The sequence below is a fragment of the Bombus pyrosoma genome, linkage group LG14 (genome assembly GCF_014825855.1).
Source record: "Bombus pyrosoma isolate SC7728 linkage group LG14, ASM1482585v1, whole genome shotgun sequence".
Taxonomy (NCBI): domain Eukaryota; kingdom Metazoa; phylum Arthropoda; class Insecta; order Hymenoptera; family Apidae; genus Bombus; species Bombus pyrosoma.
The window spans coordinates 726,365-749,429 of NC_057783.1; the positions used below are offsets into that span (position 1 = coordinate 726,365).

General features: G+C 40.6%; 6 protein-coding genes across 21 annotated transcripts in view; 4 read left to right on the forward strand and 2 right to left on the reverse strand.

Moving 5' to 3' along the window:
- Positions 1-464: 464 nt before the first annotated feature.
- LOC122575242 lies at positions 465-7,329 on the reverse strand. 2 transcript variants are annotated; one of them, XM_043743946.1, is made up of 4 exons: positions 6,956-7,247; positions 6,759-6,896; positions 3,824-4,045; positions 465-3,519 (listed from the first exon to the last, which is right to left on the reverse strand). In XM_043743946.1, the coding sequence occupies exons 2-4, from the start codon at positions 6,832-6,834 to the stop codon at positions 3,341-3,343; spliced, it is 477 nt and encodes a 158-aa protein (XP_043599881.1). In that variant the 5' UTR covers positions 6,835-6,896; positions 6,956-7,247; the 3' UTR covers positions 465-3,340. The 2 variants fall into 2 exon arrangements, with proteins under 2 accessions (XP_043599881.1, XP_043599882.1); XM_043743947.1 differs by having other exon boundaries at positions 3,824-4,036; positions 6,759-7,329.
- Positions 7,330-7,518: 189 nt separating this feature from the next.
- LOC122575240 (protein bric-a-brac 2-like) lies at positions 7,519-9,182 on the forward strand. The gene has a single exon (XM_043743943.1). The coding sequence runs from the start codon at positions 7,897-7,899 to the stop codon at positions 9,040-9,042; it is 1,146 nt and encodes a 381-aa protein (XP_043599878.1). The 5' UTR covers positions 7,519-7,896; the 3' UTR covers positions 9,043-9,182.
- A 34-nt stretch (positions 9,183-9,216) lies between these two features.
- On the forward strand, positions 9,217-10,497 carry LOC122575241 (tetratricopeptide repeat protein 12-like). Of its 2 annotated transcripts, XM_043743945.1 has the most exons (5): positions 9,217-9,608; positions 9,667-9,861; positions 9,923-10,053; positions 10,135-10,315; positions 10,400-10,497. In XM_043743945.1, the coding sequence occupies exons 1-5, from the start codon at positions 9,473-9,475 to the stop codon at positions 10,441-10,443; spliced, it is 687 nt and encodes a 228-aa protein (XP_043599880.1). In that variant the 5' UTR covers positions 9,217-9,472; the 3' UTR covers positions 10,444-10,497. The 2 variants fall into 2 exon arrangements, with proteins under 2 accessions (XP_043599880.1, XP_043599879.1); XM_043743944.1 differs by having other exon boundaries at positions 9,237-9,608; positions 9,923-10,315.
- On the reverse strand, positions 10,292-12,154 carry LOC122575239 (UPF0415 protein C7orf25 homolog). The gene is made up of 4 exons (XM_043743942.1): positions 11,995-12,154; positions 11,336-11,777; positions 10,690-11,243; positions 10,292-10,626 (listed from the first exon to the last, which is right to left on the reverse strand). The coding sequence occupies exons 1-4, from the start codon at positions 12,142-12,144 to the stop codon at positions 10,537-10,539; spliced, it is 1,236 nt and encodes a 411-aa protein (XP_043599877.1). The 5' UTR covers positions 12,145-12,154; the 3' UTR covers positions 10,292-10,536.
- A 300-nt stretch (positions 12,155-12,454) lies between these two features.
- LOC122575238 (zinc finger protein 346-like) lies at positions 12,455-16,161 on the forward strand. The gene is made up of 8 exons (XM_043743940.1): positions 12,455-12,586; positions 13,862-14,305; positions 14,493-14,566; positions 14,698-14,847; positions 14,945-15,039; positions 15,128-15,432; positions 15,694-15,762; positions 15,832-16,161. The coding sequence occupies exons 1-8, from the start codon at positions 12,547-12,549 to the stop codon at positions 15,984-15,986; spliced, it is 1,332 nt and encodes a 443-aa protein (XP_043599875.1). The 5' UTR covers positions 12,455-12,546; the 3' UTR covers positions 15,987-16,161.
- A 4,019-nt stretch (positions 16,162-20,180) lies between these two features.
- Positions 20,181-23,065, forward strand: part of LOC122575235 (ephrin type-B receptor 1-B) — a 94,751-nt gene continuing 91,866 nt past the window's right edge. For 7 of the 14 annotated variants that reach the window (XM_043743933.1, XM_043743931.1, XM_043743934.1 and 4 more), the window contains exons 1-2: positions 20,182-20,232; positions 20,375-21,770. The gene's annotated coding sequence lies outside the window, so the exon portion shown is untranslated. Of the gene's footprint in view, positions 20,233-20,374; positions 21,771-23,065 lie in introns of all 14 variants that reach the window. The other 7 variants (XR_006319365.1, XM_043743927.1, XM_043743929.1 and 4 more) reach the window with 2 other exon arrangements.

Consider the following 23,065-nt stretch of genomic DNA (forward strand, 5'->3'; position numbering starts at 1 on the left):
CTTCTAATAGACGTTTGCTATGAAAATACGGAGACTGATTAACCTCGAACGCTGCATATAACGACGCGATTATTAAAATTAATTATTAAATCGACCGACAGTGTGCATATATAAATGTTACCGTTTTATATTAAACGTATCTCTTACTAATTTTAAAAAATTTTCCAAAGCATTTTATATGCAGTAGACGAAGGTTGATCTCGTAGCCATTAGCTCGATATTACGTACGTACAATACAGGTATTATATCGTAAATAATATCGATTGCCCAGGTCTCACCACGGGGAGGTTGCTACGAATGGAGACCCACAAAAATAAGATCATCTTCTATCTTAAAGAGATCAAAATTCTATTCATTGTCGCATAACTTATGTAAAGATTAAATTATACGAGAATGAATAACGGTACGTATTAACTAAACAGGTTGATCAAGAGGAACGTAAAATAATCAATGGTACAGCGGCGTTTGAGTGTTACTTTCTTTATTTTCTATTTTATATTTATCGATGTTGAATATTTACAAATCCTTCATTGTGGTCATCGATGACTTAATTCTGATGACACGTTTCGTACGCATTTATTAGAAATAGACAAATTCAGTGCTTTTTGTTAGATTTCTCTTAATTTTTAGACGCGCAGTTTTAGACATTTTTTTAGCCGCAAAATTTATTATGAGAAAACAAATCATTTCATTAATGGAGAAACGATCAAATTTCTTATTAATATTTTGCATTTAAAGCAGTTATGCGATATGTACGTACAACGTCAAGGAACTCGAAACTACAGTATGTTCCTGCAATCGAGCAAGTATCACTCTTAGCAAATTGTGCCACGAGAACGTTGATTAATCGATAATAAATGTTTCATCAAGGATAACGTAAAATACATCACAGAGTAAAATTTACAACTCAACAGAGCCACGTACACACAAACCGAGTCATCCCTGTAAATACGAAAGGACGAATTAAATCTACAGAATAACATTCTCTCTCCCATCTCGCTTGAATCAATTTCCAACTACTGCAACAAATTGCAATGCAAGATTGTCGATGTTTTGCGTAAACGTGGCTATTATGAAAAACGGTAACAATAATTACAGTCAGTCGAATTGTCAAACTGCATCGCTGAAGTGTATTCTAATAGACGTGTCGTTAACAAGTGAAATGAGCGGTGACGTTCATCGTATCTATGATCGTATCGCAAACTACGAGAGAATTTCCGGCGACACGTAACTAGAAACAATAATTCGCTAATACCTGTCGCACCGTTTCAATTTGTACTCGCCAACTATAAAAATATCAAATCTCGTCTCACGATGCCGAGCGGTCTAACCAATCAGAATCGATATCTCGAGCACCGACTAGTTGCTCTGATTAGCTACTAGCGCGTAGTTCTGTACATAAATGATAGAGTATAAGAATAGGTTAAATATATATATATATATAATATTTATATTTATATATATCCTGATATATATATATATATATATATATATAAATATGCGTATAAATTCAAAATAAATGCAAATGTGTACGTTTCAATAATCTTTCGCAAGAGAGAGAGACTCGTCCCTTTTCTTAGGAATAAATTCGTGTATGTATATGCGATTTTCTTCAGAATCACAATTAGATTATATGCTATAGGAAAGAGACTGATTGGCTGGCAAGAATACGCACCCGCGGAATGGCGGAAAGTTATTTACAAATTTCTTTATATTACAAAAACAATGCCGAGCGCGATAAGAAATGCAACGTTCTTTTGGTATGAGTGTAGCAGTGTCTAAACGTCTTGCAGTTTAAAAGTTAACTCCCTTCGACTTGTAACAAAGAGAAAAATCATCGACACCCCTCGCGATTAATTAATAACATTGCAGGAATATTTAGGAAGCGTATGAAATCATACGTGACAGAAACTTTTTAATGATAATTAATCAATTATATATTACACAATATATGGTAATTATGCAGTAGATAGTGTACTATACGCAATATATATATTATTAATTAATTACAATTATAAAATGACCGATATACATGTAACAAAAGATGGCCTTTGCTTGCAGCTGGCACGTATGTATATCGTAATTTAGATTCTGAAATGTTTATTCTTTGGTAAAGTGACATCCGTTTGAGAGTTATCCTCGAAAGAACAAGACATTCAGAGAGAACGGTAAAACTTTATCCACGCGACACGATTCAATATCCCGGATGTATCGTCGGTTTGCGAAAAGTTTCAACATTGGCAAACAATAATGTAACTTTACACGCAATCTTGCAAAGGAAGACAGTCTATAAAATTATCGGATCGACGTTTGATCGCGTCACATGCACAAATTTCATTGCATGATTGAAAATACAGTTGAGAATGTAAATATGTAATTCATCCTAAATTTTGTATAGAGCGAAAGATGGGCCGATAGTCACCGATTTTATACAACATATCAATAACGTGTTAAAGTTTACTGACCAGCTTCTTAATGTTATCGTAAAAAATTATGCTTTCAATATGTTCTTACAAACTATCGAAACCGCAGTCAGTTATCCCGTATCCTTTATAACCATTGTATATAAACGTAGAATCGGTGATCGTGTAAGTAGCAGTATTCTTATGCGGATGTCCTCTTCTATTTTCGATCGTTAAATAATAGCCGCATAAATATCGTGCGATTATCGATAATCTGCTGCCAATATGGTCGGTGAAATGTCCTTTTACCTTTAGAAAAGTACATACGTGTAATTACCATCCGAATGGATGTTACGTAAAAAGTCGGAGACGGATATGTTTTACACGTTCAGAGATGAAATATTTATGTTTATCGGCATAAAACACGTCTACTTACACCGACACTCGTTTACATTTAGCCTCTTAATTCAGTTCGACGATATTTTGCTTCGCGCATACCTGGTATCTAAACCTTCCCTCCATATATAGGTACACAGAGTTACACAATATTGTTCCCTAAGCGTTAACAAGCTCCAAGAGAAGACGTTCATGTGCGACGTTCAATGTTCGATTCTCGAAATGTCGAATACTCGAAGTCACGATCACGGAGGTATAAGCGGTTAAATGCATTGCCTATAGAACTCGATAGAAATCGATAGAGAAATCGATCGAAATTTCCGTTACAACTCGCCCGGGAAGACGAGGGAGTCGGACATGAACCGGTACTAGATTTTTATTGCGGTTATTCGGTAAGGCGATCCACGCAGCGGTAACTCAAAGCTTGTCGCTTTAAATTATGAATTGTGTAACTGAGCGTCTCTGCGTTAAAGTTCGTGCTTTTGTTAAAAACTTTCGCACTTTGTACACGGCACACCTATTAATTACTATTAGGTACCAGCTTACGCTATCGGTGAATCGTCATCGTCGTCGTCTCTTGTGACTAGCACATTGCCGTAATGATTCGAACGAAGTTGTCGAACTCGTTGCAACCACTTATATCGCTTCTCGACGAAATACAGTAACACGCTCATTACTATGAGGAAAGTCAGTATAAACAAGCCAGCAGCTATGGAACTACCTAAACAAAATTTTAAAATTATTTCATTCAGCACCATCCACATGAAAAATCGTAGCGTTTCTTAATTAAACATTTCCTTCCACGATAACCCTATCTCGTGGTTACTCTATGTACGATATAACGAGTTAACGCAATCGTATTATCGATCTAGAGGAAAAATAGCGAAACATCATGGAAAGTATCATGGAAAATTGTATGCTCGACCGTTTACGAGATTTGCACAGAATAGTTTAGTTTGCGCCGATACCAAGCTAAATTTTTAGATTAGATCTTTCGCTGTCGACGTTTTCATATATATATATACCTCCTGAGTGGACTTCGATCGTTGGCTGATCAATAATTACGTTGCGAAGTGTAGTAACCTGGACACACTGGCGTCCGTCCGCTTCGAAACCTCTCACGCATCTGCACTGTGCTTCTTCGTTCTCCGAATTTTTAAAGCATCTTTCGTTTTCGCCACACTGATCCGTCGCTTTGTTGATGTCGCACCGTTGAAACTGCTGTGTCGCATTTTCCGCTGAAACATCTGAGTAGTCGGTAAATTACTTTCAATCAGGCAGCGCATCCAGATCAACAAGTAGCGTTACATTGTACCAGATCAGGCCCAATCAGCCGAATACCAAGATTGCACGAATCGAAAGCAGGAGACATGCAAAGCTTAGCTAATTCGTCTAAGCAAAGGTTAACAAGTATGGATTATCAGTCACAGCAGGTAAACGATGAAACGAACCAGAGCTTTGCCCCACCATCGACTATGAGCAACATGAATATTCCAGCCCCGGAAACATTTGTAGGATTAATGTAATCCGGTAACTTTGATCGTACCTTTTACGAATATACTATGCGCGTTGTATGAAACGTTTCGATATTTTGCGCAAACACGTATTTCACAAAGATAAGAAAAGTATTTAAACGGGATCGCAGTTACTTGAACGGATCGTTTTAACGCTAATTACTTATGTATACGAACATTGATTTCCTACGAAATAAATGTTTACATCGTCTTCTAATTTCTATATACATTCTCAGATTGCTTTTAAACACCGATCGAATCGTCACAGCCATATATCGTTACAGCGATGAATGAAATTTAAGAATGTCTTTATATAACGCAGATAATATGTACATAAAGTTTCCTACGATAAATACTCAAACATGTACTTTCATGAGCCACAGTATGCACGAACAAAGACCACGTTTTATCCTACAGTGTTATCCATTTAATGAATCATTGTTAATCGATTTGCATAAAATGCACGCAAAACAATGCACAGCTAAGAAGAATAAAATTTTGTTAATGATATGATCGTCTCGCTCGAATTGAACGATAACGATAACTGTCAGCAAATTCATAGTCACGAGCTCGTCATTATCGTCTTTTTCTATCGCTATCGGAGTCAGCCGACAGTAACGATCATTTTTCGCTTCGTTTGAACAAAAGACACAAAGCGCTTCCAGCGAGAGTGGTGTATCATCGCGACTGTATCGACACTGCGTGAGCCGAAATTGGCTGAATCAGTTAATCGAGGCGAATTCGTTTTATCAGCTAGAATACAGAGGTTAACTACACGGAGGTTGGTTGAGTCAAGCAAATTAACGGACTTTCTTCTGATTTAAGTCGATAGTATCGCATTAATTCGATAAGGTGCCTTGTTGCGATACGCTTGTCAAGATGCAAACGAATTTCGCGAACGTTTAAGGCAGTGCTAGGTATATCTGCTTGCCTTGAAACATCGCATTCAGTTTTCTGCAATTATATTTATTAATGTACAGTATCGCGGAATTTTTACTTAAAATGTACAGTTGTAGAACAACGACATCTTTCATTTGAACCTCACGTTACGTGCGTGTGCGCGCTACTAAATGAAACGGCGGAACTCTACCAAAAAATATTACATAACAGCCGAAAACTATTCGCGCATACGCTCATTCTTCAACTTTTGTACCGATAAAAAAGTCAATGATACGAAATTTAATTAATTGGTGTATAAATGCTGCAAGAAATACAGCAAGACGCAAATACTTGTTATAGCCGCTGTATGTTGTATACATATATATAAATCTATCGACTACAGTTAGACTGTAAATAAGTCTGTTACTTCATTTTATATAGCACATACTGGGCCATGATGGAAACATTGAACGTACGTGGTTGATAACCGTATCTTCTGTAAAATAAATTACATGGGCGGACAATACAGGATGACTGTATCGCGAATCGTCGCGAAATATTATTCATTCGCAGAGCTAATTACGACCGCTAAATAAAAGGTTTGCGCGTCAACTGCGCGTTAATTATTTCCCACGAAATGGGATGCGAGACGCAAAGTTACATTTTCAATTGAGCAGATTCGTGCCTGTCTTATTTATCTTGCGCTATTCGTCGATGGCGAGAAATGAAAGAAGACGACGGCTGCTGCTGATACTGATACTAGTAGCACTAGTGTTGAATAACGTTAAACGCTACGTACGGACTCGTTATAACATTGACTCATCTTCTTCGTTATAAAGTGAACGCTGTGTGCCTTGAGCAAAAGAAAGCGAACAAAGGTGTAAAATATATCAACAACTGTAATTGAACGCGATAAGCTTCGTACCTTCTGGCTAGACAATAATAAATATTGCCAACGTATATTTCGTCCGTAGGTTCATGGAAATCCGTCGAAAGAAAAAATTGTCGGGCATATAATTACAACGGGAAATACCGGCCGTTATATATCAACTACCGTACAACCGAAACAAATTGATTATGCGATAACGAGCGTCTGCTACGTGCTACGTTAATCGTTTATCTTCCATTCGGACAGTATGTACACGGCAGTAATTGATGTTTGAAAAATTGAACACGGAATATATGCGAGCGAATCAAGCGAGAGAAACGTGTTTCAACCAGTGAAACATATCGATGTGGCGTTGAAAAACACAACACCCGCGGCGGCTCGATTTCTGGACCATAAGCATCAAGAGGAGAAGAGACACGCGGATAGTCGGAGAGCAAGGGAATTGGAGAGAAATGGAAAGAAAGAAAGAGAGCGCGCGCGCGCCAGAAAGGAAGAGAGCGAGTACAGGAGAGGGGTAAAGGGAGAGACGGAGAAAAAGCGGAAGAGGACTATTGTGGCCTTACAGGGGTGACCCCAATGCTTCGATTGAACGAAGCAATTTCGGCCTCGCTCGGTACAGAGACACTTAATTTGCTGGCAAACGCCGATTGTAAATTGTTTCAGAGAATCCATGCTTACCTGCGTAACTGGATGGCGCTAGAAAAAGCAGTGCCACGATGAGATAGCAGAAAACATTGCCTCGAACGTTTCGCATCTTGCTTTCTTTTCTTCCTTCTCGTGTTGACGCTTGCTCTTTGTATTTCTTCTCGGTCCTTCCTGATTCACGATCACATAATAATAATAATAATCAACGAAAGTATTCAAAGTGCACTCACGATCGATGCGTTTGCGCCGCTCGGGAAACCCAATGTTGAACGCACAAAACGTACACGCACGTCTTTCGGTAATGTATTCGTTTAGATAACCTAAAAACCTCAGCGCAAAAACAATCAACAAGCACGCATAAGCCGGCTCATTGCCGATCGGCCGACCGTCACCAGTTTTGACAGATAAATGCTAGGCCGCGCCGCGGAACGCGTTCAATCATCTGTTATTAAACGACCATTTGCACTTATCGAACTCAATTGGCATCGAGAATCGCAGAATGTGTTTCGATTTCGAGACATCGAGATGGCGCTATGGTACGCGCGTGTACCTCCGACTGGCGCGACAATCAAAACGAAATTTCACGCACAAGCTGTTTAAATCTATTATTTCCAGCTGATCCAGTCAAAAAAGAATTATAAAACAAGTGTTACGAAATATAACGGTGTTCCTATTTGAATCTAATCTGAATTTTCATATCTATCCATCATATTGGAAAACGAAGTAACAATTGATTGCCATTTCGAATGTTATTCCGAATTTATGCAAAATGAATATTTTTAGATCGGATAATCAAGACGATAGCATATTTCTCTCCTTCTATGTAACTACGACATCTGACTGACGAAAATCGATTCCCATGCAGGTTATTTTTGAAACATGGAATCAATTTTCCTCAAAAGCATGGAATTCGTGAATTTTTAAACGTGCCTATATCGTACGAAAGGTACATTTCATGTATTAGGGAAATCGATCGTTACAGTTCGATATTGCAAATCTGTTTCTAATCCACGTTTGGCACGTTAAAGAATATTTTGTCTGCTGCGATGCACCGCTTAAAACATAGTTGCGATGACAGCGGCACGTGTCATGGCGAGTGTGTTGTTATAAACGAAAGTCGTGTGCTGTGAGTCGTACGTAAAATCGAAAGCTGTCAATTACAATATTCAAGATGAGGGAAGAGACAGTATTAAGTTTAAAGTGGCATAGTTTTCCGTCGCATTTGGCAGTTTCCCTCGATACATGTTACGAGAAGCAACAGTTTGTAGATCTTTCTTTAGTATGTAAAGACGGGACGATTTTAAAATGTCACAAAATGGTATTGGCCAACTCGAGCTCGTTCTTTCGTCGCCTGCTCGTCGCCAACGATCATCCTCATCCTATGATTATTCTTCACGATATCGAAGCAGATGATCTCAAGACTATCGTCAATTTCATGTACTGCGGTGAAATACAAGTGGTTCAAAGTGAGGTTAGAAGGCTGTTGAAATTGGCCGAAATTTTGGAAGTCACCGGACTACGGCATATTCAAACTTCCGTTTTGGTAGGAGAATCGAACAACGCCTCTCATGATACGTCCAGGAAAACGACCACGGTATCTCGCTTAAAAATCGAAGAAACGAAAGGTCTACCTACCAAAACAGTACCTGATCATGATCCTAATAGTAATAAACCACAAAATAAAACGGCCAGTCAATCGACAAAGTTGCCTTCGTCTACTCATCTTCATAAAACCAGAAATAAAATCCCGTTAGACGCTACCAAAAAAAGTGAAGAAGGTAATATTAATTTATTGAGTCAACGTTTAGATACAGGACGCTCTGGAATCAGTATTGTAGACATTAACGACATGCCAAGCACTAGTAGAGGAATTTCCAACCCACCACCTCAAAAAAGAAAAGAGTCTTCTGAACCTGTTATTAGCTGGCCCCATGTTCTGTCTGCTATATCAAAGGACAAATCTTTGCCTTTGAAAAAATTATGTATTATGGACGAAGTTGAAATTACAGCTGGAAAACCACCTACAACTAGTCAAGAGTTTCAGAGAAATGAACCTTTAGACAAAAGGAAACAAAGGACTAGTTCAGAAAGCAACAAATCTATGAAGTATGCGGTTTATATAAAAGATGAAGTAGACATATTTGAAATGGAAGAAGATGCGGATATGGACCCCCTTGAAGTCGAAGAAATTGACAATGAAAATTCGGAGACACTCATGGGATCGTCCCAAATGTTTCCCGTTACAAATGTCGAACAGACATATTATAACGCAGGGACGCTTCCTGAATTTCCCCCAAGAAAGGGATCCAACGGTTAATAGATAAAACAAATGTTTTAAATTATTAATATATGTTGCTTTGAAGATAACACTTAGACTGAATAAAACTTTTGGTGATTATAAATATTTGTTTAAAAAAGAAGCTGCAAAATTTCAATATATATATATATATTGAATATATATATATATTGAATATATATATATATATATATTGAATATATATATATATATAAATTAACCATAGTTCACTACTTCACTTACTTATTACTTTCTTACATGATCTTGTTCATTTTCTAATAAATCAATTGAATACAAATGTTTCATACTTATTTAACGCTTGAACCACTCAGCGCATAATTCATGCTACTACGTTACATGTTTCTATGGAAACCTTCTGTAGTTGTAGTTGTCCTCACATTTTGGTTAGCTCGATCTTGTCTAATTATTTTTATTAAAAAGTATTTAAAGTATGGATCAGATAGTAGATCATAATAAGCTCGGTGAAAAGATAGCAGAAGGTGAACAAATTATGGACAACTTAATGGTAGATAAACATGTAACTGAGGAGGAATTTCAGAACTTTATGCGTCGCGTTACCGAAGTCGGTAAGCATTATCTCCTTTCTCAATTACGAACATAATCTTCAATTTATCAAATTTTAAGAAAAAGTTGTGAAAAAGTTGGCGTCTTCCGATCCTGAAGAACAGAAGCACGGACAAATATTGGCCGATGAAATTTTGGGGAAACGGTTGGAAAAAGATATATGCGAGGATACCGAGTTAGAAATAAGAATTAATCGTACAGTGATTAACAAATGTTCGGTCAATGAAAATTCAACTCAGGAACAAATGTGTAGAGGTAGCAAGTAATGATCATTGTGTTTTACATTCCCAGACTAATCGAAGGTTTCTTTATATAGAAGCGTTTATGAAAGGCGTGGAGAAAGATGCGAAAGAAAGAGCGGAGAACCGGAAAATTAGAAACGAACGAGCGGAAACGTTGAAAACAATTGGTAATGGAGCATTTAAGGAGAAGAACTACGAAAAAGCGGTAACATACTATAGTAAGGCACTCGAGCAACGAAAAGATTCGACCGTGTTATGGAATAATAGGGCTCTATCGTATATTCAGCTTGGATTATTCGAAAAAGCTTTAGCCGACTGCGAATGGGCGCTAAAAGTTAATAATACAAACTTGAAAGCCCTCTTAAATAGCGCAAAGTGTTATAAACAACTTGGAGACGAAATCAAATATAAAGAATACATTCAGTTAGCAAAAGAAAGAAATCCACACTTCAACAAATTTATTGATGGTATACTTCATATTTTTTACATCGGAAACATTTCTATTTAACATTAACCTTTTTACTTGTAACCTTTGCTTTTTTTTTTTACAGAATTTGAAGAAAGTATGGACATGCGCGTTAATTATCAAGCCTGATCTAGTAATAGCATTTGATAGTAAACAATAGAAATATTTCTTGTATAGCGTGAATATTTCTTTCGTAATAACCTAAAATGCATTTGACTGGTATCAAGAAGATGGATCTATTTTTGTTGCATAACCTTCTTTAATCTCTGAGAGAGATCTAGGTTCATGCAGAAAGACTGTACATTCAATTCCCTGAAAAAAGTTATTACTGGAATTGTTTGAAACTATTATATTTTATAATGCAAATACTTATACCTGCATACGTGCTGCTCTAACAAATCCCTCATTCGCCGATACTGTAATGCTTTTCATATTTTCCCCTGTTGAAAAAACTAATCTAGATCTATCTTTAATTTTACCACCCAAATTAAGCTTCTCCATTATTCTGCCTGTTGGTATATCCTTAACAATCTGAACTTTACTAAGTAGTTCTTTTGCCCTAAGAGTCTCTTTGGGTCCACCGATAACATCAATAATGTTCATAAAATTTTCATAAGCAGTTTGACAGACAATTAGTCTCTTTCCTTTAAACAAATCCTCTAAAATGGGTTTCACTGGACGTTCTCTCTCCATTTCTGCTTGTTGCGTGAGTAAAGGTTCCCGATAAATAAAACAATCGTATCCATTGGTCATGTTTGTCACGTACGCTAATAAAGTTGACACATCCAAGTTGAGAATATTTATTTCAGTTTTAAGGAAAGATGTATTTAACGTATCTAAATCTGAATCTATGTTCTTTTTATATTCATCCAAAGGCTCCTCGGCAGATTCTAACGAATACATCCATGTGGAAAATCTGTCCTCGCTATCTACCTCCGGAAGAATAAACCATGAATATCATTGTTTAGTTAATGGTGTGAAATATATTCATGCATGTACCGTATTAAGAAAACATTAATACCGTGTACATCTATATTTTTTACATCTTCACACTGCATTTTATCCCCTTCAACGATTACTCCCATGTGTTCCAAACGTGTAGCCAATGGAATTTCTATACCATAAGCAAAGTGGAATACGATATCAGGTGGCCTATATAAATGTGGATAGCATTTTGCGCATCGCAAGTAACTCATTGCTTGGTCAAGCACAGATTTTTGCCCGTATTCTCCATTACCCATTGAAATCATAGTGAGAGCTCTAGCATTTCTAGCAATAACTTTTATCCATGACGCACCACCATTGCATACAATATCTACTTCTAAGCGTGACTTCTGATACTTAAAGGGTTTCATAACATTGGTAGGTTCATTAGCGCAGAAGAGTCGTGCTACAATTGCATTCAAATGAATCAAATTTGTACTCTGTAGATGTTCTTTCTTTACATTCCCTGTAGATTGTACCTTTATTGAGAATAGCATATAATTATAATCCTGATTCTTTTAACTTAAAAAGTATGTAACCACCTTGCATATTTATAATCAACGAGATTAGAAGAAACAGATACAATGAAATATTTTACAGATTCACAGATTATAGATGCATATGATCGCTACTCAAACTCGCGAAGGAAATATATGTATACGGTGGAACTCTTATTATAATTTCAAGGAGACATACCTTTTCTAAAAATTTAATTTCTTGTTGAATTTTTCGTATAAGTTTTTCAATCCCGTCAATCTTTCCCACAAGTTTCAGCCTGTCTATCGTGGCTTTGCCACTCTCTATTTTTTCCTCGATGCATGTTAAAAGCTCAGCCTTTTCCTCCATCCTCCCGGATCAAGCGATTTTCGACAAGTTGGCCATAAAAAATTCTATTTTCTGTGGTAATTCTAATAATTTTGGATAGTCCACGATCGACGAACGTAGTGTTAGCAGCCATCTTGCATCACAGTTCAATATCGCGTAATGTCGTCGGGTCGCTTGTCAAACTCGTCTATTAACCTCACAAACTTTTGTATTTCACCGAATAATTGACAGTCAAACATAATACATGAATCGTAATGATACCATGTTCCAGCGAATCGTGCGAAATGTAAAACTACAGACAGGAAACTAATTCGCGAGTGCAGAGCGAACGAAAACAAGGCTCCTTATCGCGCCGTAATTATCGCGCGCCGTCAAGTTTTCTCTGACAATAATAGAGAAATATCGCGGTATTTACGCTGCAAAATGTCTAGCGCGAAGATCATCGAAAATCCAGAAATACCGGGTGAGTTTCTATTTGTAGGTAAGAATTTCTCTCATTGATTCACGTTGTAGAAACATATGCCCTAGTGAATCTAGTGTGCCGAAAATATGCAAACACGTAAATGTCCCGGACACGTCGATCATTGAAAATACATAAAACGTTCGTCACGTTGTCGTTGTCGTTGTCATTGTCATTGTTGTATTTACGACAAGATATATTTTATGAATGGTAGAATGTCGCTGCAAACACAAACGTACGCCACCTAATGCAACAGCTTCTATTACAAATAACCGGATGTGACTTTTGATATGTCTATATCAGTCAATTATCAAAACAATTACTCAAAGCATGCACGTATTGCTCTCTATATCTGGCACGTGAAATAAAAAGACGCGTTGACTGTAGAGTACTGGTGTGCTTACTGTCAAACTTTCATTCGGTGTTTCACTGTCGAAATCAGCTGACGGCTTAAAGTATGAAATAACAGATACATACGTGTATATATACCGATGCAACAGCGTGCCGATACATCTCTGTCGTTTTCGTAGGAAAATGCAAAATTTATGAATGAAATTGAAATTTATCGACAGATCGTAATTAATTAAATGGCGATACAGATGTAAATGGATTATGTTGCATCGAATGTGGTATCCGTAACAATGTATATAAACACTGTGTTACCATTTAAGCGTATGTAGGATGATACGATCGTTGGTATTTTATGAACATTGTATCGAGCGTTATTACCGCGTTATGCGTTTCATTCCTTACGCGCGATACTAATTTTTTCATCAAATTTAACCAATACGTTACTCCCGTTATCTCGATAGCGCAAAAGTTAATCGCGGGTGCTAAAGCAGATTATTCGATCGCGAGGTGTAGAGTGGATATTATAGCAGCGTGTAGTCGATAAGCGAAATACGCTTACTGCCGTTTGTAACAGCTCGGGAAATGTATCTTGCATGTTACAAATAAAAATGACCGATATTACGGGTTACGTTCGCCGACTTATTCGAAATTAGCAAAATTAGTCAGAGCATTGCGCGCGATTAAATCCGATCTTGGAGCAAATTACGTTGATACGCATCTCTTCGGATTTGATTATTTTATTTTTTCGCTTTATTTTAACCGCGCATTTTTATACGTGCCTCGGAGGCGCTTAAACTGTCCGGTCATTTTATTAGCGAGATAAATCTAAGGGTCAACGCAAATTCTTTGGCATGCGCGTTTTATCTACCATTTACCAAAATTGTTGCGGTAATTGAATGAAATATTTTCCGTTCGTGCACAATACAGGATTAGAATGTTTTCTGCCGCCGCCTCCACCGCCTCCGCCGCCTCCGCCTCCTGTTACAACGCCGAAAAGCAACAACTTGGCAATTACGACAGAGCAACAACAACCTGTGACAACGGAATCGACGACGACCGCTTTATCGACTAACGAAACAGCGGGAAATCTAACAACGATTCAAGCAGCAACCACATCGTTTCCAAGCCTTCCTGTGCCAACAGCGTATATCATGCATCCGGCGATGCAACCACAAACACCTGGACAGCCAACTACACCGTGGTGGGTACCAACGGATTCCGATACATCGGACCTTTATGCACGGTGGTATGACACGACCTACAAAGCGGCAGCTGCGGCAGTCGTATCGCCGACGATACAAGTTTGCAACAAGACCAAGAACAAGTATTACAAACGCAAGAACGAGTTCATCGATCCCGCGGTAGACGCAGGTAATTGTTGGCGACACGTGATAACGAGTGAAACAAATAGGATATGTTTGTTTATCATGGAAAAAGTTCAGTGGAAGCCTGTAGAATATGCGCTTTATGCGCGTCAAATTATCATTGGAGAAATCCGATTCCAGATTCTTACGGTACTTTAGCTAATTAAAGATTGATTTATGTTTCTATTTCGTAGAGAAAGTTGCAAGCGCCCAGAGGGAACTGGCAGCACTAATGAAACCGCTGAAATGCGATCTGTGCAATGCAGTTGTAAGGCTCGATTACTTTATCCGATAAAAATACACGCGTGACTCTGTTGAATATCGTCTCGTTGTTTGACTAACACGTATTTAAGTAAATACGGGAGCGAATGTAGATTGCTTAAAAATGAACGGTTTCAGATGAACTCTATGTTACAAGCAAAGTTACATTACGATGGAAAGCCGCATCAGAAGAAGGTGTCTATGTTTCTGAATCAGAGTGTAAAGAAACAAAAGACCGAAGACGGCCAAGTCAGTAGTACGACCACCGACTGGCAAAACTATTGTGATGTAAGCAGATGAAAAGTACATCGTCGTTGGTGGAATGGAATAACAGGTAAATCGCGATTGAACGCTGTTACACGAGCGAAACGTGTTTGATTTGCAGATTTGTAAGACGTGGTTCACGTCGCAAACGGATGCGACGCAACACTACGCTGGTAAAAAACATATTAGAGCAGCGAACGGCGGACGTCGTGCGAGGTACAGAGATGTATACTTGTCTCAAATTATTCTTAGAAAGATAGCTGTGTCAGCCGAGATCGTCATACCAGAGCGTTGAATTCTACAGGCCGTCGAAGAAGTCGCAAAATCAAAATCAGTACAGTCAAATAGATCCCAGCGGCCGATTCGGAATGGCTTTTCAGGCGGAAGTGCAATCTACACAGCCGGCACAGCCGGTAGTACCTGACGGTACCAATGCGGTACCTGTGCCAGCAACGGCCTCCATCTACACACCGCCTCCTTATCCAACGCCGTTGCGTTGCGATCTCTGCGGTGTTTCGGCAAATCGGCAGGATCAATTAGAAACGCACAAACGTGGTGCTAGGCACTTGAGAATGCTCAGATTGAACGGATTGCCCGTTCCCGAGCCTGGTAACTATTTTATTTACAAACATCTATCCCGTTCGTAAGCGTTAGGACAACACGTTCAGTTTGCACGAGCCACGATAATATATAATAACGGTTAATCAAATATAGTCAACGAAAGTAATAATTCTCGAAGATTTCGACAATATCCTAATGATTTGTCAAGTTCCCGTACGCCTGCGTAAGCGTCTTGACCTTAAAACTTATGAGCGGGCCAATACGTTCGTTCGTTATCACCGCAATGTTTATCGTATGTAATGTTTTTAGCTACCGAGAGCGAGGCGACACCCGCTACCCCTGGACCTATAGATTATTCCATTTACCGAACACCATCAGGTAGGAATATCTTCACGAACGTTTGAACGATAACCAGCGAGGTAGCTGAGCAAACTGTTTCGTTTGCAGGCCAGTATTATTGTGCACCGTGCAATCTGTCGTTAAACTCCGAGAGTACGTTTGCTCAGCACGTGGAGAGCAAAAAGCATAAAAATCAGTCGAACCCAAAGTCTCCGTCTAATGCCGTAGTGGTGTCGAAGAAAGCTAGATTCAAGAAGAAATAAGACCACGGGGGCATCGTACACGTGCACGGTCGGTGCACGCTACTTCCTCGTCTGTCCATTGTTTTCACTGAAACTTTTCTCTCATTTTTCGGTTACGCAGATGTATTGTGGTTGTATCGCAAGCAACGTGCAGCGATCTGTGCCTAATAATAAGAAATAAAACTCTTGTTCGATATATAGGGTCTGGCGGCGAGACTTTCGAGGAAGTCAGTAACCTCTGAGTCTTCCAACGTCACCGCGAGACTAACGAAAATTACGAATTAATGCGAAGCTAGATCCGATCGTCGCGCCACTGATGAGAAAGATAAGTCTGTTAGTCTGTTAATCGGTGTTTTAAATTAAATGCCGATTAACTGTAAATTCGATTTTCAGTAAGCCGTTACTGAATTATTTAGACGGTAGCTCGTTAACCGTCTCGGAGGTTGCGCGACTAATCGCCCACATTTATTCAATTACGAAACCATTAGCTCTCGAACGCTCCCCGCCGTTCAATTCGCGAAATCGCGCGCGCTCGTACGAACGCGCGTTTGTCGCGTCCAAGTGAAATTTATGCGTCGTTCACTGCCGACCTTCCACAGAATTTATGACCGAGCGAACGAGCCATACCGAACCCTCCTCTATTAATTACCTCCTAAGACACGTATGACGGATCAACGTTTTCAGCCTGTTTTTACTGTCACTTCCCCGCGACAAATATATCTTTTGACAGCGGTGACCAAATAAAAATGTCGGTGTAAAGCATGAATCAACGAGCAAGAAACCCTGGAGCTACATTCATGATACCCAAAAATGGCAACAAGACGCGTAAAAGCTGCGTCTTTTGAAAAGAAGGACGAATTAGTCGTCGCCGTTGGTATCGCTAAAAGGGAGGAATTCTACATAAAAATTTCACAGACTATCCGCTTACCTAGCTCGAAGCTATTGAAAGAAGGCGAAAACGTTAGACAGCCTGGATCTCGCGCGTTGAAAATTCCTCCGAGATCGTCCGCCTTTTGTTTCCACAAGGAGAATACCATTCCGCTGATTTTTTTAACAAACTCACGATAATTCGATCATCCAACTATTTCTTCCCGACCCTTTTTCTTGTCTTTCCGTCACGCAGCTTCGGCTGCTGTTATTCCAGCGACGTGTAGAGATTAGGATCGTCCACGCACGGACTTGTAGATCGTTGGTTTATACCTGCGCATCGGATTTTTATGACCGCTGGTTCCACGTTTACCGTGTCTCTTTCTTTTTTTGTTCCTCGCTGCGTTCTCCCTCCTCGCTTCGCTCTACGACATCACCGAAATCCCTTTTCCATCTTCTCGTCTGTCGTACACGTACCTACACCCGCTGCTATTTCTTTCTACTCTCGCGTTTACGATGGGAGAACCGAGATGTTGATTTTATGCAGCCTGGTAGCGTACGAGTGGTAGTGGAGATGCGGAGAATTTCCAGCGGAGACGAAGAACGGAAGTGAATTCACAAGACAATCATAAAGGTAATACTGGAACACAATAAGAACGAGGGACGGAAATCGATTTGTCACGCGATCAGGTGTAATGCGCGTAAAAACTTATTAATCACCGAGCGTTCGCGTAGAAATTCGATAAATTCCTGCCGATGACTGGAGAGAATTTCTGAGAACCTGAAAGCGGTGTGAGCCGTCTTCCTCTGAAATTGCCGGCACTGACGCGTCAGGATCGTGCAATAAACGAGAGCAAACGATCCAACCTCGTACAAGCTCGGTCAAAGATAAAAAAAGAAAGAATTTCATAACTATATCGAACGGGTTGTCTTCGATTCGTAGTATGATTCATCCTACTCGATAAATTCCCTATGACGAAAATATATCTAACACGCCGAGGCTCGTACGCAAGGCCTATACGGAATAAGGCTCATGACCGCCGATTATGCAACTATTCACGCAGAAATCCTCTTCCGTAATCGCGTGGACCCGCGTTATTAACAGGAGATATCGAGCGAAAGATCGTCTCGGATAATGAACATCGACGTACACAGATGTAAATGCTTTGAACCGACGAACGGGTAAATTTATGGCCTGGAGGCATTCGCCTTAAAAAAAGACATCGACGTTTCAAAGATTCGATATTGGATGCGCGTCGATTAGAATTTCTAATACTTGGCGCAACATAGATCACGCGGTCCTAAAACCTACGACGAGTTGAAAATGATTCTCTGTTAATCCTTATAGTTGAACCGAAACGCAATTCCAACAAGTCCGTGGCTGGAGGCAGCGGTCACGGATTTTCTTTACACGCGAACCTTCATTTCTAATTCCGCAAACGAACGGCTAACTTTGTTAACACGAGAAACGGTACCGGTGCCAAGCAAGAGCAGCCGCTCCTTTGTTTCGCTGAATCCATTGTTCCATCTGAGAGTAATGAATTGGTAAAAAACAGCTCGGAGAGGCAGCAGGCGAACCGAGAATGCAAGGATTTCTTTTCTGTACCGTTCGCCAGCCCTCGAACAAATTCGTACAATTATTTCTCGATTAGGCGAGATCGTTGCCCACTGCCAGTGGAACAAGGCCAGATTGCCGGCCTGTATTACAGACGAGTAGGAGAAAAACGACGCGTGTGCTTCGCAACGCGAGCCGCCTAATCGCGGAAATTTCGCAGGACGGCACACCCGCTTTAATAAGACGTTTTTGCGAATCAGCCTGTGGAAAGAGTTACCTCAGTGACGGGACGAAGACAGAGGAACGCGAGACGGGACGAAAAGAAAGGAAAGGGAATAAAAAGTGTGTTCCCGGGCGCATCTCGGTGGGGCTGACCTTGCAAGTCTTCACGGGCCACCAATGTAGACCGACAAGAAAATAGAAAATCGTGCTCCTAAATGCGGGCGGTGTGATGTCATGCGGAAATAGCCGCCCGTCTATGCTCTCTGCTCTCTGCTCTCTGCCGCCGCGACAGAGAAAGGCGAACAGGGAATCTTGATCGGTCGACCGATTACCTCCTCGTCACTGAGCTTCCAACGAGCCGATAGACAGTTTTGCCTTTGCAATCCGCCAACGAAAGTTCGTTTGCGAACAATCCCAATCATTTTCCACTCGATTTTGCCTTACGCTTTTAACCCTCTTATCCTTCTATCAGTCACCAATAATTCCTATCGTTCATGGCCGCGCGATTCATATTATGAATATTCTTCAAATATTCTTAGAATTTTGACAGGTATACGATTGGCTCAAGAACTAAATAAAAAAAAAAAAACAATTCCGTTAACGCGATCAATCGACCACATAATAAACATTAAACGCGTTTAATAGTGGTAAAACGCGTAAAAAATGGTCCTTGTGTCAAATAGAAAATTAATATACACCATACGAAAAATGCTTCGGACGATTCCACTAAACATCGAGGATTTCTCGCGCGATGGATAATTAACCACTTACATACCTTTACGTAGCCTCTACGTATATTTTCAGCTTTGTGTCAAACTGTACCAATATCATCGCGTTACTCGAAACTCGTTACGATGCTAAAGAAGTTTCAAAATGTTTTGTATGACGCATAATCATAAAAAAACAGCTACGTACGTACGTATATGTCAGGAGTACGCTAGTATGCATAGGCGCAGGAAACATTGCGGAAAAAAATAATCGCACTTACCACTAAAAATCGTACGTCCGAATTCACGTTCAACAAACTCTCGCAGTCGTCATCCAATTCTGGAAAAATCGGTGAGATAACGACTGTCATGGCAATGGCTTCTCTTCGTACGACGCTGCGTTCCCGCGTAATATTTCGTCGTATTGAATAACGCGTCGATTATCAGCGACCGTGAAAACGCTATTACACGCTCTATATCTCGCGATTAAACGCTTTGCACGAAGGAACGATCTTTCAAAAACGGTTTCACGTACTTCAAAAGTAGATTTCAAAACGAAATCACGAACCACTCCATTCAAGTCTTCCGCGGTCTTCGATGTTTCAATAAAAGTAATTCGATATAGATTAGGGGAACTCTATATGAAATGATATCGCACACTAACGGTATGTATAACATGTATGTATAACAGTCTGTCGTTTCACTAATTTTAATTCGGTAACGAAGAAAATTGGCAGCGACGAGTTGCAATAAATCACCCATAATTCATTTCGAATCGATCACGTGGTTTCAAATTGCAAGAAATTACCCAGTTTGCATCGCGTTGGGTCACGTGACGTAAAAAAGATGCGTTCGTAGTTGATTTTCGGTAGATTTGGCGGATTCGTCGTTCGACGTAATTGATCTAAGGAATCAGGTAAAAATTTGTAGATAATCAAGCATCGTGTTTCGTTTATAAGAATGGACGATTTATTTTACCGAAAGCTCGCATGCATGAATGTAGTTTCTATACGAATAAAGATAATTATATAATTTTTTACGATTTTGAAATCGTATAGGTTGGCAAGGATGGAGGATGTATGGCTTCTGTGTACGATGGGAGAGAAGCCCGATTTCCAAGTTCTCGGAGAAAGGAAGAAACAAAGGGACAGAGTAAATGTGCGAAGTAAATTTTAAACGATATTTCGTGGCGGTCGTCGTCAACTAAAGTCACCAGGAATTCAAGCGCGGAACTTTGCGGATGTGTATGAGAACGCCCGCTGTCATACCGCCGGCACGATTGCGCATGCGCGTGGCTTACACTTGACGGGCTCAAAAAATCAATGACCCCGCTCAGTCGTGGGTCCGTTTACATCTTTCTCTCGACGAGCTAAGAAGACCGGGAATAAAATCAGAAATCGGTTCGAGCTGAAACGCGCTGAACGTCGATGATCGCAGAAACTAGCGAGCAACTGTGGCGAAAATTTCAGGTAGGAGTGGGAAAGAAGCGATGGAGGAAAATGGACGGTAAGGGTGCAGCCCCGGTGGCGGCGCTGGTGTATACCGGCCGAATAGCGGTTCGGTGAAACCAGCCGAGCGACCTCGTCTCGTTTCGGCTCGCCGCGTTAGTTCGTGTTCTCTCGCAGCACACGACGGACGTATACTATTCCGCGTCGGGTCTCGTGTTCTCTGCTCAAGGGAGAAAAAAAAAGCTAAACTGTTATACGCTACCGAATCAGCGTGGAACACGTAATTCAGTGATTTACGTGTAAACGAAAAAACTGTGTCGCAAGTTAAGAAAGAGAGCGGAACGCGTGTCTCGCGAGAACGACACACGAGGTCGTAAGTGCTTCGACCGGCGATAAAGTTTCGTTGTGACTTGTGTAAGGAAAGAAAAAAAAAAAAGAGAAAAGTGGTGAACCAAAGGAATGTGCGAATATATATCGTTCGCGTCGTGTATAACAGTACCAGGCACGGTTTAACGGCGAGAAAAAGTCCTGTAATCGGATCGATTTTAGGTAGAACGCGGTTCGGTGAATTGTCAGGGGAGAGAGTATATACCTCTACCATCGTAGCCGTCGTCGCGGTGCACCGTCCATCCACCTTTCGCGTTGCCGCGAGTGCACGGGATAAAATGGCGCTTGCTTTCGTCCGTATACCTCTATCGACCATGACAAACGATTTAACGACGGAATCGCGTCGACGCCAGTCACGACGTTTTTGAGCAGCCGAACGTTTCGCGGCATTGCTTCCCCTCTTCGCCCCACCCTCTTGCCCCGTTTCGATCGTTTTAACGCCTTTTTCTCTACGAATCGAAGCGCCAACGTCACCGCCAGCCACCGGATCGCGATTCGAGGAAGACGACAATTTACAACGAAGGAAGAAACAATCTCGTACACCCGCGGCGTCCTTGGACTGGAATTTCGAAAACAACAAGCTTCGAGCTGCAGAGCGACACTCCTCGTTCGCGTTACGGTAAGTAAAAACAAGGCTTCGCATTAATTTACCAAATCCTCACCGACCGTTGTAAACACATCGATACGTAAACACGTAATAACGTTATATATTTCGAAATCGAAAGCAGCTTATCCCCGGAATAGGAGATAAGTTTACAATCTAGTGGCGAGCTGCAATTCGTGTCGCGATAAATCCCGGTTCGACGCTACTCAGCGCCGAGAGAAATGTTCGTTTTCCGTTTGTTATCCGCCACTTACGACACCAGATATTAACGATCGCAGTGAAAGGCATTGATTCGTTGAACCTCAGAATGCTGTGTCAGCGGCGTAGATTCCATTCGAACAGGTTTGCCATTTGATTCGCGTTACCTTCCCCCGACGCAAGAAATAGCAGACAGCCAGACCGATCTACAATAGCGATCCAAGTCCGGTTACGAGGAGAGAATTTTGTTTTCCCTTGAAATCTCAATTTTTTTTTCGGAGGTTTTTTTTCGGCAGAAAGTGCACAGCGTGTATTAACGATTCCATAATTATGCAAATAAATGTTGAAAGGGTTTCGGGGGTCGCGGGGCCTATTTGAAAGTCTGAGCGACACGCACGCACATACGAAGCTAGCTAATGTGTACATAGGTAACGCGTGTGTGCACAGTCGACTGAGTACACACGCGCTTTCGCACGCGCCTAAACGTGCCAAACGCGGTTCGCCCGTACGCGCCGGCAACATACATGTACTACTCGGAAAATGACAGGCCATCGGTGAGCCGGTATGTTTGAGCTCGCCTCCTCGTGCAAATATTTTGCGCGGGCAAACATTGGTCATGACGGATCATGCGCCCTCCTAGAAGGTAGACGGGAAGAAGAAGGTGCTTTGCGTCCACTAAACAACGGGATATCGTGCCGACTTTTGCGTAATGTCACGGACAAAGAACCACCGATGGGTCACACTGGAGGTCCAAGAATCGTAAATTACCGCGTTAACACAGACGAGAAGTCAAGATACAGATCTTTGTAATACATCTTTTACAGTATCGATTCCATCTTGTCGTAAGTTTAGCTGTTTTAGATTACCAAAAAAGATAAATTCACGTTACTGAAAGATCCTCTCGATCGAGCTATTGCAACGGAACTTTAACGAGCGTAGCTGTTCGATTTTGTATATGCCTAATCAGATTTTGTCGCGTTCCATTTTACACGTCGTGCCACCGTAACGATTGAAAAATTGTAAGTTGTAATTGTGGTTTCCCCTGTACTTGCATGGGCAAGCGGTTACATGGTAAGAGAATTTTGGCGAGGTTTGGGTCGTAAAATAGGGTT

Bases quoted from the DNA above. Each gene is read 5' to 3' on its own strand.
- LOC122575242 (XM_043743946.1), bottom strand. From the start codon at position 6,834: ATGCGAAACGTTCGAGGCAATGTTTTCTGCTATCTCATCGTGGCACTG. The intron at 4,046-6,758 runs GTAAGCATGGAT...CCGACTACTCAG, and splicing joins AGCGCCATCCAGTTACGCAG to ATGTTTCAGCGGAAAATGCG. The intron at 3,520-3,823 runs GTATATATATAT...AATTTTGTTTAG, and splicing joins GATCGAAGTCCACTCAGGAG to GTAGTTCCATAGCTGCTGGC.
- LOC122575240 (XM_043743943.1), top strand. From the start codon at position 7,897: ATGAGGGAAGAGACAGTATTAAGTTTAAAGTGGCATAGTTTTCCGTCG.
- LOC122575241 (XM_043743944.1), top strand. From the start codon at position 9,473: ATGGATCAGATAGTAGATCATAATAAGCTCGGTGAAAAGATAGCAGAA. The intron at 9,609-9,666 runs GTAAGCATTATC...TCAAATTTTAAG, and splicing joins GCGTCGCGTTACCGAAGTCG to AAAAAGTTGTGAAAAAGTTG. The intron at 9,862-9,922 runs GTAGCAAGTAAT...TTCTTTATATAG, and splicing joins TCAGGAACAAATGTGTAGAG to AAGCGTTTATGAAAGGCGTG.
- LOC122575239 (XM_043743942.1), bottom strand. From the start codon at position 12,144: ATGGAGGAAAAGGCTGAGCTTTTAACATGCATCGAGGAAAAAATAGAG. The intron at 11,244-11,335 runs GTATTAATGTTT...TTCCGGAGGTAG, and splicing joins AAAAAATATAGATGTACACG to ATAGCGAGGACAGATTTTCC. The intron at 10,627-10,689 runs GTATAAGTATTT...AACTTTTTTCAG, and splicing joins TTAGAGCAGCACGTATGCAG to GGAATTGAATGTACAGTCTT.
- LOC122575238 (XM_043743940.1), top strand. From the start codon at position 12,547: ATGTCTAGCGCGAAGATCATCGAAAATCCAGAAATACCGG. The intron at 14,306-14,492 runs GTAATTGTTGGC...TCTATTTCGTAG, and splicing joins CGATCCCGCGGTAGACGCAG to AGAAAGTTGCAAGCGCCCAG. The intron at 14,848-14,944 runs GTAAGCAGATGA...TTTGATTTGCAG, and splicing joins ACTGGCAAAACTATTGTGAT to ATTTGTAAGACGTGGTTCAC.